Source organism: Panthera tigris, chromosome C2, assembly GCF_018350195.1.
Source record: "Panthera tigris isolate Pti1 chromosome C2, P.tigris_Pti1_mat1.1, whole genome shotgun sequence".
NCBI classification, from domain to species: domain Eukaryota; kingdom Metazoa; phylum Chordata; class Mammalia; order Carnivora; family Felidae; genus Panthera; species Panthera tigris.
Window position 1 is genome coordinate 123,716,084 of NC_056668.1, and position 16,219 is coordinate 123,732,302.

Genomic DNA, 16,219 nt, shown 5'->3' on the forward strand with positions numbered 1-16,219 from the left:
CAGGGATGTGTCAACCAGACGAAGAATTTTGTCAGAGCTTATAAGAGTCAATAGATCTTTGCTCCTTTCATTTCCTCTTGCTGCTCTCAGTGTCTGTGAAACTACCAGAAGGACCTGAAGTCAGAAAAGGAGGCTCAAGGGACCAGTTTTTTTTGTTGGATAAGACACAGCAGTACAGTAAGAATCTGATGCCATAGGATAGTCTCTCCAGAAGAATGCATGTGTATAGACAATTTTACATATGATTTTGGGGGAGGGGGAAGGGTCAGCCACCCCACTGTCACCCCATGGAAGCAAGGTTACTAACCCCTGCACCAGAGTCCCTGGGTTCCAGACCTTGAAGGAACCTCATTAATCAGCTGCTGAAAGGGGAGGGGCAGGCCCTGCACAACTTCCCCAGATTGCCCACTGCTGTCTTGCAGGTGAGAACAGGATAAGTTGCCACTTACCCGCATGTGGTGGGAGTTTTTATTTTTACTTACTTATATTAATACAGTGCTTTTCAAACTTGAGGGAGCACTATAATCTCCTGGAGAGCTTGTTAAAACACACACTGCTGGGTCTCACCTCAGAATTTCTGACTCAGTAGGTCTGAGATGGGGCCAGATAGTCTGCATTTCTTTTTTTTTAATTTATCAATTTTTATTTTATTTTTTAGAGAGAGAAAGAGAGAGGGGCAGACAGAGACAGAGAGAGAATCCTAAGCAGGCTCCATGCTCAGTGTGGAGCCCGATGCAGAGCTCGATCCTATGACCCCGGGGTCATGACCTGAGTCAAAATCAAGAGTTGGACACTCTTGGGAATGCAAGCTGGTGCAACCACTCTGTAAAACAGTATGGAGGTCCCTCAAAAAACTAAAAATAGAACTACCCCACGACCCAGCAATTGCACTACTAGGCATTTATCCAAGGGATACAGATGTGCTGTTTCGAAGGGACACATGCACCCCCATGTTTATAGCAGCACTATTGACAATAGCCAAAGTATGGAATGAGCCCAAATGTCCATCGATGCATGAATGGATAAAGAAGATGTGGTGTATATATACAATGGAGTATTACTTGGCAAACAAAAAGAATGAAATCTTGCCATTTGCAACTACATGGATGGAACTGGAGGGTATTATGCTAAGTGAAATTAGTCAGAGAAAGACAAAAATCATATGACTTCACTCATATGAGGACTTTAAGAGACAAAACAGATGAACATAACAGAAGGGAAACAAAAGCAATATAAAAACAGGGAGGGGGACAAAGCATAAGAGACTCATAAACATGGAGAACAAACTGAGGGTTACCGGAGGGGTTGTGGAAGGAGGGATGGGCTCAATGCGTAAGGGACACTAAGGAATCTGCTCCTGAAGTCATTGTTGCACTATATGCTAACTAATTTGGATGTAAATTAAAAAAAAATAAAAATTAAATTAAAAAAAAGAGTTGGACACTCAACTGACTAAGCCACCCAGGTTCCCCAAGATAATCTGCATTTCTAATAAGTTCTTAGGTGATGCTGAAGCTGCTGGTCTGAGGACCAAACTTTGAGAACCACTTATAAAATTATTTTACTTCTGTTCATCGGACTGGGCACGGGTCCCAGGACTGACTAGGAAGCTGAGCTTGAGTTAGAGTTAATGGTTTACCACATCATCGCCAGAATGTACATTCTACTGAAAGCATCCATCAGTGCTAGGCTCAGTGTGAACTCAACTTTCTTTTTTATGTTTACACTTTCACATTAGCATGGTAATGACCTATTTGGCACAATGTTGGAGTTTTGCAAAGCGAAAGTCCTGGGGAACAAGCATATCTCCAGCCTGCATAGAATACCCCGTCTTCAGAGTGGCTGAAGAACCCAGAGCCTTTCAGCTTTCTTAGCTCGGATTGTGAGTTCTCTTGTTCTTTGCATTGAACATAGCTACCAACATTTGAACAAAAATACTAGAGTGTGAGAAGCAAACTGGGGTCCCACTGGCCTTAGTGTAAAAACTCCTCTTAATTAAGGGCACCACATGCTGATGGGAGGACACTTCTGAGCATACTGCCTTGCCAGGCAGAATCTTGCAGCAGCTACAGGCAGAGGAGCAAACTCTTAACTGCCAAGTTGAATGCCAATGAGGCTTCTGCTGGTTGCATGTGGTTGAACAGGGTCCCGAGGCACAGTGAGTCCAGGGCTGGATATCATTCCAATGCTGGGGTGATGTTCTAAGGCAGTGCTACTCAAACTTTACTGTGATGCACACATCAATCACCTAGGGGTCTTGCTAAATGTGGATTCTGACTGGGTAGGTCGGGCCAGGACCCCCGCTCCTAGGTGATGCCGATGCTGACATCCGTGACACCTGGGAACTTTTCTCCACTGCCTTTTCACAAGTGTGTGGAGACAGAGGTGGAGTTTATTTTAGATAGTCCTGAGAACCTGGGCAGTGAAACCTTTAATCCTCACAAGCAATGGAACAAGTGGACCCAGTCTGTACCTGAAATTCTCATCTAGTCAGTGCACAACCTCCTCACTGACTGGGTACAAAGTCTATGAGAGCCCCTCCTGGCTCCCCCAGGTTGAGGGATTCCTCTGAATGCACAGATCATAATAGTTCACCACCCCCATTAGGGCATGAACCCCTGTGACGTGGAGACTTTTTTTTAAAGCAAAGTATAGTTGATGAACAGTGTTATATTAGTTTCAGGTGTCCGACACAGTGGTTCCACAATTCTATACCTTACTCAATGCTCACCACGTTGAGTACTACAATACTCATAAGTGTAGACAGTGGCTGGGCTGGGATGTTTTGATGACCTCAAACAAAATATTTTTAAACACAAAGTACAGCTGACACACAATGTTATATTATTTCAGGTGTACAACTTAGTGATTGACAAGTTTTGACATTATGCTGTGCTCACAAGTATAGCTACCATCTGTAACCCTAAACACTATGACAGTATCATTGACTATACTCCTTATGCTGTCTTTGTTCCCATGACTCATTCATTCCGTAACTGGAAGCCTGCATCTCCCTCTCCTCTCCCTTGCACTTGTTTTGCCCAATCCCTCTGCCAATAAAAGTTTGTTTTCTGCATCACAGGTCTGATTCTGCTGTTTGTTTATTCATTTGCTGTTGTTTTTTTTACATCCCACTGACTGAAATAATATGGTATTTGGCTTTTTCTTAGCTCACTTAGCATAATACTCTCTAGGTCCATTCATGTTGTCTCAAACGGCACAATCTTATCCTTTCTTGTGGGTGCATAATATTCCATTGTGTGTGTCTGTATATATGTGTATACATGTGTGATATGTGTGCATATATATATCATATATACATGCGTGTGTGTATGTATATACCTCACATTTTCTTTTTCCATTCATCTATCGATGGACACTTGGGTTGCTTCCATATCTTGGCTATTGCAAATAATGCTGCAATAAAATAGGGGTGCCTACATCTTCTTGAATTGGTGTTTTCGTTTTCTTTGGATAAACACCCAATAACAGAATTACTGGATCATATTTCTAATTTTTTGAGGAACCTCCATACTGTTTTCCAGAGTGGCTGCATTTACATTCCCACGAACAGTGCACAAGTGTTCCTTTTTCTCCACATCCTCATCAATACTTGTTATTTCTAGTGACTGGGTTTTAACATCCTCTGTTGCCCTGATGTTTGGCTCAGAGCCCAATGAATATTTGTTGCCTGAATGAATGAAACAATTTGACTTCCCTTCTCTTGTGGGTAATGAACATCAGCTCACTTCTAGGTGTTCAGTGGCATAGCTCACTGTGACATACAGTGAAAATGAGGTAGGGGAGCATTTGGGGTGGGGAGGGTTGAACAGAGTGGAGACATACTTTGACTTCCTCCCTTTACCAAGATTCCTCTGGATGTGGTGCTGAGAAAGAAGCGTAGGAGGACACGAGTGAAACAGGCAGGAATCTTGGTGGCTCAGGCCAGAATATTAGCAGTGGAGGTGATGAGAAATGGGCAGTACATTTTAAGGGCAGGGTCAGCAGGATTTGCTGATGGATTGGCTATGAGGTGTGAGGAAAAGAGAGGAAGAATTAGGGATGATTCCAAGGTTTTGGGCCTGAGTAACTGGAAGTATGGAGATGCCATCAACAGAGCTGGGTGAAGCAGGAATGGGAGACCAGGAACTCAATATTGGAGATACTTTGACACAGTCTACTTGAGACATCTAAGCAGAGATGTCAAGTAAGCAGTTGGGTGTGAGTGGGGTCTGGGAAGAGATAGACCTTTGGGAGTCACTGGCACATAGAAGGCATTTAAGTGTCAAGACTGGACGAAATCACCAAGAGAGATGTTAGGATCAAGGACCAAGCTCTGGGGTGCTCCAATGGAAGAGGAAGAACTAGCAAAAGAGATCAGGGAGTGACCATGAGGAAAGAGAAAAATGAAGAGATGGCAACATCCTAGAAGCCAACGGAAGGAAGTTCAATAAGGAAGAGGCAGGGATCAACTGTGCCAATGCTATGAGATCAAATGTGAGCAGATTGAGAACCAGTCACTGAATTTCACAAGATGGAAGCCATGGCTGACCTTGAGAAGAAGGGTGGTGGTGGCAGAATGATGGGTGGAAGTCTGTTTAGAGCAGTTTAAAGAGAAAAGAGGGGCACCTGGGTGGCTCAGTCGGTTAAGTGGCCGACTTCGGCTCAGGTCATGATCTCACGGTCCGTGAGTTCAAGCCCCGCGTCGGGCTCTGTGCTGACAGCTCAGAGCCTGGAGCCTGTTTCAGATTCTGTGTCTCCCTCTCTCTGACCCTCCCCCATTCATGCTCTGTCTCTCTCTGTCTCGAAAATAAATAAACGTTTAAAAAAATTAAAAAAAAAAAAAGAGAAAAGAATGAGAGCATTTCATGGACTGAGTGTAAATTACCCTTTTAAGATGGCTTCCTGCAAAAGACAGCAGAGAAGCCAGCGGTATCTGACAGAGGCTGTGTATCAAAGGAAAGTTTTGTTCTTTTTTTTTTTTTTTTTTTTTTTTTTCAAGATGGGGAGGATCTGAGAGAAGAACTGATGATGCAGAAGAGAGGGAGGTGAAGAGCCAGAGGAAGGTCCTGGATGTGTTCTAGAGAAGAGACTGGCTTCAGTCAGGAGCACAGATGGTTCACCTACTGCAGCCAAGAAGGCAGAGTGTATGGGTGCAGATGCTTGGGGGTGGGTGGAGATGGTGGAAGGGGGCTGTGGAAATTCTGCTCAGCTGGCTTCAACTTTCTCGGTGAAAAAGTGAGCATCAGCTCAGAGGGAGGGAGACTTGACACAGGGAGAAGGCTATGTGAGGATAGAGGAGAGATTCAAAGATGCTGGCCTTGAAGACTGGAATTAAATGGGTACAAGCCATGAGATGCCAGCAGCTCCAGAAGCAGGATTCAGAAGCTCTCCCCCAGAGCCCCCAGAGGGAATGCAGCCCTGCCCACACATGGACTTCAGCCCACAGATACTGAGTGTGGACTTCTGGCTTCTAGAACTGTGAGAGAATAAATTTCTCTTTGAAACCACTAAGTTTGTGGTAATTTGTTACAACAGGCACAGAAAACCAATACAGGAGTAAAGGAGATCTGGTTACCAGAAGACCCTCTGCCCTACTCACCACCACGTACCTAGGACCCAGCCCAATGCCCAGTAAATACGTGCAGAATGAATGGATGGGCAGGCAGCTGGGCCTGGTTGGCTGTCAAACCACCGCTCCTACTCTAGTCTGCTCCCAGCCCAGAGGGTGTGAGGAGCCCCTGGGTTTACATGCTGCAGCCATTGTCCCCCACAGGGATTCCAAAAGAGGGATTTGGTCTCTTGGCCTCTAGCCCCTGATAAAGGACCCAGAGAGGCTCAGTACCAACAGGTTCAATCAACCGGGAAATGAAATCACATTGCACAAAAGACTGTGATCTTGTGGATGGGGGCAGGGGTCAGTTTTCACAAAAAGCCATGTCAGACACCCCAATCAGTGTCCTTTACAAAGAGTGCCATTTCAGAGCTCCGTCCCACAGCTTCGCTTCAGTCCTGGGTCTACTCAGGAGGTACACACTATCATCCCGTTCTCAGGCAGGGCAGCTGGAGACTGAAGTTCCACTGCAATTGAACTTGCTCAAAGGCACAAATGGTCAGTGGCGGAACTCGAATCCAAGGCTGCCAGACATCAAGAGGCTAGGTCTCTAATCACCCCGCTCACTTGCCCTCATCCTCTGGCTCCAGGTAGGAAGGAGACACTTCCTCACGGCCACCAGTGATCTCCTCCTTAGTTTAGGTTTGCTCTGTAAGAATGTGCTCTGGGCCAGACACGGGCAACTTATAATGTCCTCAGCAAAACTTCAGGAATATCTGAATAAGAGGAAATAAGACAACTGCTCTTCTTTTCTTTATTAATGGGTTGAGCTACACAAAGACTTGATAAAAAGTTACATAAAAGGCTCAAGCATCGTCGAGACCCTCAGGCATCACTCTCCTGTCACAACAATGGCCATCCGGTAATACTGGGTAGCAGAAGCTGTGCGCTCACGGGCGCTCAACAATTCAAGTATCTTTTGTTCTAAGTAAACCCAACATGGAATTTCTAACCCAATGGGCTGCTAATGGAAGGACTCTGTCTGTGGCTCCAGGTTGACTGTCACATGTCTGAGGGGCCTTTGGGTCAGAGCTGCCATGTGTTCGTGGGTCACATCTCTTGGCAAAGTGAGACAGGCCACCCTCGGCTCCCAGGCACTCTCCACAGCAAGCAACACGAGGTGGGGTCCAAGTCCTAAGAAAAGCCATCCAAGTGACCCCCGTGTGGCAAAATACAGGAGAAGCCAGTAGCCAGAGCCCCAGGCTATAGGGGTCGGGAAGATGGCTAAGATTACCTGCTGGAGAGAAAAGTAGCCCTCTAATTGGGGTTGTCAAAATTTTAGGAGGAAATCTGAGAGCACACAGGGGCAAAGGCATGGGGTGGGGAGGTTCAGGAAGGGTGTATTCCAGATGTGAAGGTAGCACTATTCAGGTGGTCTGGAAAACCAGTGGAAACACCAAAATGTCACCAAAGATGAGCCCCATTGGGCTCCTCAGTCACGGAGTAGCATGGCCACCTGATGTTCCGACAGACTCTGCCATGTGGCCATGGAGAGGTACTGTGCTGGGGATGCCCCAGGGTACACTCCATTCTGGCCTATCTGGAAGCCCTCACTGCCATAAGGGCCCACAGTTCTCTAAAACACAGACCTGTCTTTTAAAAGTGTTATTTATCTGTGGGCCACACGAGGTCATGGACAATGAAGGCTGACCCCAGACTCAGCAGCAGGCGGCCTTTCCTTAACCAGTTTCCCCCTTGAAGAACGGAGCTGAGTTGTGGGCTGACTGCAGGAAGGATGTTCTGGAAGATGGGGCCAGGTGGGCAGGAGCACTGCTGGGATCAGAAGCAGATGGAACCCCTTTGTCTGGTGACCTTCGTGGCTAAGGAATTCATTCTATGTCAGCCGATCAGCTTCCAATGGGACCCCCCACTCAGTGCAGCTGTGGAGTCACAGGATCCGCAGAGGGCAGGGGGCAAGGGTGTGCTAGAGGTGGTCCGTGCCCGCTAGTTTTCCAGCAGCGGCCGCTGCCCGCCACCCCTTCGCCACGGAGCATCTCCGTCCTTACTTCTTCCCCCATCTTGCTGCCGCCTCCTCGTCTCGTCCGCACACGGGGCTGCTGCGGACTCGGCTCAGAGGAGCATAAGGGCTGGAAAGAGCCTTGTTCTGTTAGTGTTTAAAATGTCCATTAACACTACAGGATCTTGGGACACCCTGAAGTGCTCAATCTGGAACGCTTTTTGTTATCTTTCCGTTTAGGGTCAGACCAAAAAGGCCCCTTTCGACAAATAAAGGAGTTTGATTTTCTAATTTACAAAAGTCCCAATTATTTCATTCTACACAGAATCATTCCTCAGCTGGGGCCCTGGGGCTGGTGATCTTGCTGAGTTAGGAACTCAGCACACTTTCAAAACCAGAGAAGAATCCAGGTGTCTCATGTCCAGTTGGGTGCTCACTTTCCCAGGGTTTCTTTCTCCACAGAGTGGCCAGGCCACCTGCTGGGGCTGTTCTAGTTTGCCTAGTGATCTGACTTGTATCACAGGGGAAAGAAGGTCGTTAGCTGTGCTACCTGGTCTTTCGACCTCCTCTCCGCGGTGCGCTGCTGTTCTTGCTGTCTCTACAAGCACCCTGGCTGGGAAAACCCAGCCTTTGAATCACTCAGAAGCACCCGAGAGGGAAGTGGCATTGTCAGGATGCTGGGGGAGTGTCCCGTTGCAGACATAGGTATATGGGAGCCATGGCATCACCCCAATCCTCCTTTCTCCTTTAATTATACGTTATAGTTAAGATCCGAGAGGTTAAGAAAAGTGTGTGCCAGGAAGGCAAGCGAATCTTAAGTTTGCAAATGCTTCGAGGGGTTTGCTCATTTACTGGGCTTTAAGAAGTAGTAGTCAGTCAGTGGACTCAAAGGGAAAATGGCTTCAGGTCTTGCTGCTGTTTTAGTAATAACAGTATTGGATCGTTTTTGGTTAAGATTCAGCACAAACTCGAGTTTTCTGGATGGCGCCCACATTAGCTTACTGTGACGTGTTGAAACGTACATGCCCATGTCAGCGTGTCTGTATCCGAGAGGCACCAGGCAGCACAGGCCGTGAGAAAGCGGGAAGAGACAGATTCGGGAGAGCCCTCAGAGCACAGAATGGAATCTGCACTATCTGAAAAGTAAACGAACCCCTCTGCAAAGCCAATCAGCTTAATTTATACATTTAAAAAGGATAAGAAAAAACCTTCTTAAAACTGACACGCCTGTGCCAGCCTCTCCGCTCAGCAAAATAAAATTCCATTTCCTAATACCTACACCCTCAAACACTGCAGAACCTTCTGGGTGAATGCATCTCTCTTCTCTCCAGCTTGGAGGCCACGAGTGGGGTGTTCATCCTGAGGCCTCCAGCCACAGTCCTCATTAACTTCCAGGCTCTCGGTCCCTCCACTTCCATGTTGAGCTGAGTTTTGGCACTGCTGGGAAAACTCAGTTAAAAACAACAACAACAACAATATTCCAGACATGGTCTCAGAGAGGCCTGCTGAAGACTTAAAGCTCCACCAGTGGGCACAGACCCCTTTAATAAAATAATAATCACTAAAATAATTTAAAAATCTAAAAAAGACACCCAAGCTCAGACACTTTGGGTTGGAGGCTGGAGCCGGTGGGGAATTGATCATGGCTTATTTGGTACTTTGTCTGAGGTACACCCTTCAATGTCAAATCAATATTGTGTACTTCAAAGAAACAACGTAGCCACTGAGAGAGACGGGGAGGAACCGGGTTGAATCAACGTGAGGGGCTTGGGTGCTGCTTCTGTTTAGCGTTGCTTCCCGGTCTCTTACGAGACATGGGAAAGCCTGTGCCCTTTTGGCAAAGCCGGAGCATATCTCCTTCCTGCCCACCCTCCCTTTCTCCCTTCCCGTGCCAGGTCCTCGGGCCAAGGGTCATGGTTAGAAATGGTTTTCAGTGCGGTTAGGCAGTGGAGGGTCCCGAGGGCAGGCCAGTTCACGGTCACTGTGGCCAGGGTCTCAGGCCCGTCACAATATCACGCACTGCAGTTTGTGGGTGCCAGTGGCCCGGTCTCCCCGCCATTTGGTTTTCTTCTTCTTCTTTTGGCTCTTTTCCGGAATCTGTTGCCTTTTGAGATAGTGAAAGGCAGAAAAACAAAGTCAGAATGGGCTTAGCTTCTCCCTGCCCCACCCTCCTGCGCACCAGGCGGGCCTGTTCGGGATGCTGCTGGAGGGCTTGTCCTGGAGAGTGTCTCTGGGACAAAGAGAGTGGAAGGCAGAGAGGGCAGTGCAAAGCCTGTCCTCCTACTGCTGAGAATTCCTGACATCATGCTGTGGCTACAATTATTTAAATCATAAACTACATTATATGTTATACAGTATTGGCCTCTATTTTTGTGTTTCATATTTTAAAAAAAAATGACGGGTCAGCTGAGGACAAAAGCTCTTTACATGTTTTCTGGTAACCATTCCTATGTCTGCAACCTGCCCTTGGAACGACAGGTCCCTAACCAAGACATCACCCGCCCATGGTGTGGCAGCATATCCTAACTGGAGGCCCATGGGAAAATTTTTTCAAGCGTGAAGAAAGTAAGGGCTGTACTATCACAGTCCATGCTGGGGAATGAGGACAAAAGGCGTGCGTGTGTGAGTGCATGCATGTGGATGTGTATCCTGGGGGTGCTGAGAGGTAGCAGGTGGGGAGTACTCTGTCAGAGCCCCACGTGTGATTTCGTAGCTCGAGCTCACCAGCACATGGCCTCACACTACGTGCTAGATATTTGAGGGCCACTGGATAGGCTGTTCTGCATGTTGCAGATTTCAGAAGTGGGCAGATGGGCGACAGGGGAGCAGCCAGGAGGCTGGTTCAATCCTCTAAGCACAAAGTGGTTAGGGCTTGGACCCTGACCATGCAAAGGAATGCAAGCGAGACCACGGACCAGGATTTCCAATAATATTTGCAGACTGGCAGTGTGTACAGTCTGGAAAGGAGGCTCATGTGCCTCGCTTTAGAAATTTGAGCCTAGGAATTAGAATGGTGGTTGTTCAGGTGACATGTCCCAGGGTGCTCTGGCGTCAGGGTGGGAAAGAAGAGACAGACCTGTCTGTGGTGCTGACAGGTGCAGTGGTGTGGGGAGAACCTCAGACAGGGGGAGGGAGTTGCCCTCAGGGAGCCTGAGCTGCAGAGCCTAGGGGAGGCCAGAGAGGAGGCTGAGTGAGCACCACCGGCAGGAAGGGTTCTGGATTCCCCCACAGGTAGTAGGAGTGAGGGCAGGTGTGGGAAGGCAGGTGGGAAGGGCAGGGAAAAGAAATGAATGGAGGTACAAGAAATCCAAAGCAGGCCCAGAACCGTGCATCCTGGGCCTTGGAACAAGCGCTGCGTTCCTCCAGCCCTGCGGGTGCCCATCCTGCCACAGAGGCCCCACTTCTAGGGAGGCGTGCCATGCTCACCTAATTACCCTCACCAGGTCATGGAAGGCTTTGTCGACGTTGAGAGGTGGGTCCTTGGCACTGGTTTCTATGTACGGAATCTGGAAGGCAAAGCTCGACTTGGTAAAAGTGGCTCGGGGGTCCACCAAGCCCTGTTCCCTAAAACCGCAAAATCTCAGAGGTCCTGAGGAACTGCCTGACTTTAGACACCCTCCCCCCACCACAGAACCCCAGCTCCAACAACCTCAAGTCCTTTGGTAGCTTCTTGTTCCTTACGGCTGGAAAATTTTACCAACAGCTTTTCCATTTCCCTCTTGTTCTCTAGTCATAGAGATCTTTAATAGCCCCCCAAAAATAGAAAAGAAGTGATCTTTTTATATACTTGAAGACTAAAGACTGTTTCATTTATCAAACTAAAATAGGATCTGAGGCCATTCTTTTTTTCTTTCTGAGGCCCATTTCTCCACCGTGAAGGGACCTCTGCTTCTTCCTGGGCCCTCTCTAGAGGGGACTGTGGCGGGAAAGGCTGAAGCGAAGCTGGGCCATGGGCAGGACTCTGCACCCTGGTGACCCCTAGCCGGTCTGTGCCTCCCCGCCCCCAGCATCTATGAGTCTGGGAGCTCAGCACAGCACAGTCTGCATCTACGGGTCTGGGAGTTCAGCCATGTTTACAGAAGGCTTGTGCCTGCACGTTTAATACTGAGGGATCATCATCCGCCTGAAAGGCAGTCAGCACATGGAGAGATGTGGCTGAGGTGGCCCCACAGGACAGGTGTTGAGGGCCATGTCTACACTGAGCCTCGGGCCAGTACATGGAGGGGAACGAAGGTTCCATGAGGTCAGGACACAGTCCTGAGCACACCTCTTCTCCTGTAGCAGGGACCCCACAAAGGCAGGAAGCATTCATGCCCACTCCTCCATCAGTGGAGAGGGTGTGGGGTTTGTACAAAATATACAGGCTTTCCCAGGCCAGAGCGGTAAGCAGCTTGTGACCAGACTGAAGAACTGTGGTAAATTTCATCACTTTTTCCTGGTTACAAAACTAAGGCATTTCACTGTAACACTTTCAAAAAAGAAAAGCCCAGTGAAGAAAATAAAAATGATCAACAGTTCAAGTGCCTGGGTAAGGGGGTGACAGAATAAGCTGTTACTTTGGAAGAGTGTGTTATAAACGACTGCCCAGAACATACCCTAAACTATCTTCACACATTGCTGTGGCTTCAGACAGAGGTCTCGTAGTTGACCCAGACCCCAAGGTCAGGGCACAGGAAGCACGGCTTGCTCAGACTTTAGAAGTAGTCATCCAACAAATCTCTGAACCTCTGAAAACACTGAAAGAAAACTGTCCTCCACTGTAGGTTGTTTGATTGAGACGACTGTGGGCTGTTTCGCCCCCCAGGTCTCAACATCCCTGACCTCACTGAACCCCCCCTTAACCGTCTGCGGTGAGCAAGTATCTCCATTGTGCAGTGGGAGACTGAGCTCAGAGTCTGACACACTTGCCCAAAGCCACACAGAGGCCAGCAGAGAATCAAGGTTTGAAACAGATGCATGTTCCACTTGCTGCCTGGCCTCCCACAGACAGGTAGGGGTGCTGAGGTCATTGGCAGAGCCTCTTCCAAGCATGGCAGGCACCCCTGCTAGTGCCTAGAAGCCAGAGACCCGTGGCACCCTGTGAGGCCAGGACAAGGCACTTCTATGTGCACACTGAGAGGGGAAGCGGGAAGGTGCCAGTAGTGGGGCCCGGGACCTAACTGGGACCCCTTCACATCCTGTGACCCTGCCAGCTCAGCAAGTCCATGGATCCGGGGGCCCCAGATCACTGCTGCCTGCTGTTCCCCTGCACCACTCAGAAGTACATCACTTGTAGCATCCCCTAGGTCCTCAGGTACCCCCCTCCTTCTTTCTGGGCGTCTTGCCTCTACCAGTAAAAAAAGGCTGATGTGCATTTTCTGGGTTCTTAGAATTCTAGGATTTCAGGAGCAAGGAGACTCAAACTAAGGGAAACCCTGCAATAAACGGTAGTATGCTCTGACTCAGCCACAGGGCTAAGAAATGCCGTCTTCCTGCACAGGGTGGGGCACCAGCCTTGCCAGCTAAAGAGGAACTTGCCTTATGAGCTCTAAAATAGGATGTTATCCAGAGTAGCTCGCAGAGTCATTTGGTCAAATAAGTCACTTGGCTGCAGGAGAAAGATGGCTGAGAGAGGGGAGACCCGGTTCTGGAGGTGCGTTGCTTATCTGCAGAATGGAGCTCCTCCTGCCTGCACAGCACCCTCCCCTCTGCACCCACCCACCCAGCTGCTTGGGAGGGACACACACAAGGTGAAAGCCCTAAGAAAGCCTCCTCAGGCCAGTGTATGGAGCCCAAGGCTGTGAAACGGAGCCGGCTCCTCAGGCCTGTCTCTGTTCAGAATGTCCTGCTGCTGAACCAGCTCTCCTCTGGAGACTTCAGGGCAGCCCTGTCCTGGTCGATCACTCCCTCCTCCTTGAAGCACCTTCTTCACTTGGCTCTCATGATGCTCTGCTTCGGCCCTCATGTGTCACTGACCACTCAGGCCCTTTTATGGCTTCCTCCTCACTTCCCCACATCACTAGTTCAAGTGTCCCGGCCTCGGTCCCTCAGTTTGGGGCCCTTGCCCTACCTACACCCACTCCCTTGGTGTTCATGGCTTCAAATGCCATCTACATGCTGTCAATTGCCAATATTTACCCCAGAAGCTATATCTGACTGCTGTCTTGGCATTTCCAACTGATCATCTGCTCAGCTCTGTAAATGACACAGATATGCAAGCAAGCTCCTGTCTTGCACACACTTAATCCTACTGTCTCCTCTGCCCAGCTACTCTCACTCCTGTCTTTTGAAAGTTGCTCATGCCCAAACCACAGGGTCACCTGCCATTCCCTTCTTTCTCTCTCACCCCATATCCAATCTGTGCACAAACCCTGTTGGCTCTCTTAGAGACATGTCCAGAATCCAACCACCTCCTTGCCACTTTCACGAGTCCCACCCTGGGCCATGTTAACCTGCACCTGGATTATTGTGGCAGCCTCTAACTCATTTCCCTGCTCCCACGATTGGCCCCTACCAACCCTACTCAACACGGCCACCAGAGAGAAGCTGTCCAGCCATAAGCCAGACCTCATCACTCATCACTCATCACTCAAAGCCCTCCAGTGGTTTCCCGTCTCCCTCTGAGTAAAAGCCCATAAAGCCTTAAACCCCTTCTCTGACCTGACCTCCCGCTACCCACCCCTCCCACTCCTGCTCCAGCTGGCCTTGCCGATCCTCAAACTCCCACCTCAGGGTCTTTGCATCGATTATTCCCTCAGCTGGAACGTTCTTTCCCCAGAGGTCTGTGGGGCTTACTCCCCCACCTCCTGTAAGTCCTTGCTGAAATGCACCCTCCCTAGTAAGGCTTTCTCTGATTACCCTATTTGGAAAAGCATCCTCCTCCACCTCACATTCCTGACCCCCTTCCCTGATTTACTTTTTTCCATAGTACATGTCACCTTCCAACACACTGTAATTTGCTTTGTTTATTATCTTCTCCTGTCACTAGACATAAGAACCATAAAGCAAGGGGTTTTGTTTCCCAGGGCCTAGTACAGTTAAGTGAACATGTGAATGAACACAGAAGGCACAGACAAGCAGAAGTAACTTGCAGTGAGCCCCCTTCCTCTACTCACACAGCTGGGCCCACCAGGCAGGGGGATGGGGCAACCTTGCAGCAGACCTCCCAGCAGGCAGAGTGGACTTCTATGTAACTGACCAAGGAGGCCAGGGGCCTGCGCTGTGCCTGTGGGGGGGAGGGGTGGGAAGAAGCCCAGTGACCCCTCTCCAGCACATCCAGAGGGCAAAGGGGCATCACAATGAACTGAGAAAAAGAAAACAAAGATGTCTGCTGATATTCACGGAGTGGCCTGGGCAAACCTCAGCGTGACCAGCCGCAAGATGGGCCTAACGATACCTACCTCAACATGTGGCTATGAGGCCTAAATGCTCTCCCGGCATAATACCTGTCATAGAATGGGGCTCCGTGAACTGCAGCTCGTCTGATGATTCTGAGCATAATCAGGTGGCTGGCTCAGAGAACAGGACAGAAGCCAACCCCTGCACAGCCCAACGATGAATCTGCTGTGTTGAAGGCCAGGAGGTGGCCTGAACTCCACAGCTCACAGGCTGCTGTGAAGGCCCTTGGTCCCCACATCAGAGCCCCTTATGACTGAAGAGAGTGCTTTCTCTCTGGTCTGCTATTTTGTTTCACAACATATCCCTTATCACATATGCCCTCTACCCACTACCCAGGAGCCCCAAGGTACCACAGGGGTGATGGGCATGGACTTGTATACATCCCTGACCATCCAACACACACACACACACGCATACACACACACACACACACACACACACACACACACACACACACACACACAACCTACATTGTGTTTGGTCGCCATTTCTTTTCCTTGTTCCCTGGTGATTTTCCTCAAATGCATCAGATCGACTTTGTTGGCCACGAGGATCATCGGAAATGACTCTCTGGGAAATAAAGGAACAGCAGCTCATGAAGTTTCACAGCTCCCACACCTGGTGACGGGAACACAGCTGCACCTCAGGCACAGTGCAACCCATATTGCCTCCCTGGTTGCCCTGGGGCCGACTCAAGAGTCCTTCTCTCCACGTCTCTAGGCAGGGGAAGGGGGGGCTCAGGACTGCTGGTTTGGAGGCTTGCTGCAGGGAGAGGAAAAGGGTTTTCCTGGGAAGCTGCTGGCTCAACACCATCAGTGAGGGCCCTGACAGACTGCTGTGCGGGGGAGGGCTGGCTACCCAGACCTGCTCCCTTCCATCTCCTGGCCACGCTGATGCACCAGCCATGCAGGGCAGCTGTGGCCATCAGCAGTGGCTCGGGAAGAGCATCAGGGCCAGCGTCTGGTACACAGCTGGCATTCAATAAATGGCAGCTGCAAAATCAAGATGGCTCCCAAGAGAGGAAGAGTGGGATCACAAGGCATGTCTGCCTTAAAGATTTTCATTGACTTGGGGCGCCTGGATGGCTCAATCGGTTGAGCGTCTGACTTTGGCTCAGGTCATGATCTCGCAGTCTGTGAGTTCGAACCCCGTTGTCGGGCTCTGTGCTGACTGCTCAGAGCCTGGAGCCTCCTTCAGATTCTGTGTCTCCTTCTCTCTCTGCCCCCACCCCTCCACTCTCTGTCTCTCTCTCTCTCTCTCAAAAATAAATA

General features: G+C 49.3%; 1 protein-coding gene across 6 annotated transcripts in view; it reads right to left on the minus strand.

Moving 5' to 3' along the window:
- Nucleotides 1-6,354: 6,354 nt before the first annotated feature.
- The window catches only part of MRAS (muscle RAS oncogene homolog), a 55,158-nt gene continuing 45,293 nt past the window's right edge, over nucleotides 6,355-16,219 (minus strand). For all 6 annotated transcript variants that reach the window (XM_042998393.1, XM_042998391.1, XM_042998392.1 and 3 more), the window contains 3 exons: nucleotides 15,419-15,518; nucleotides 10,998-11,077; nucleotides 6,355-9,675 (listed from right to left, as the gene is read on the minus strand). In XM_042998393.1, coding sequence (XP_042854327.1) covers nucleotides 9,576-9,675; nucleotides 10,998-11,077; nucleotides 15,419-15,518 — 280 coding nt within the window. In that variant the 3' untranslated portion in view covers nucleotides 6,355-9,575. The remainder of the gene's footprint in view (nucleotides 9,676-10,997; nucleotides 11,078-15,418; nucleotides 15,519-16,219) is intronic.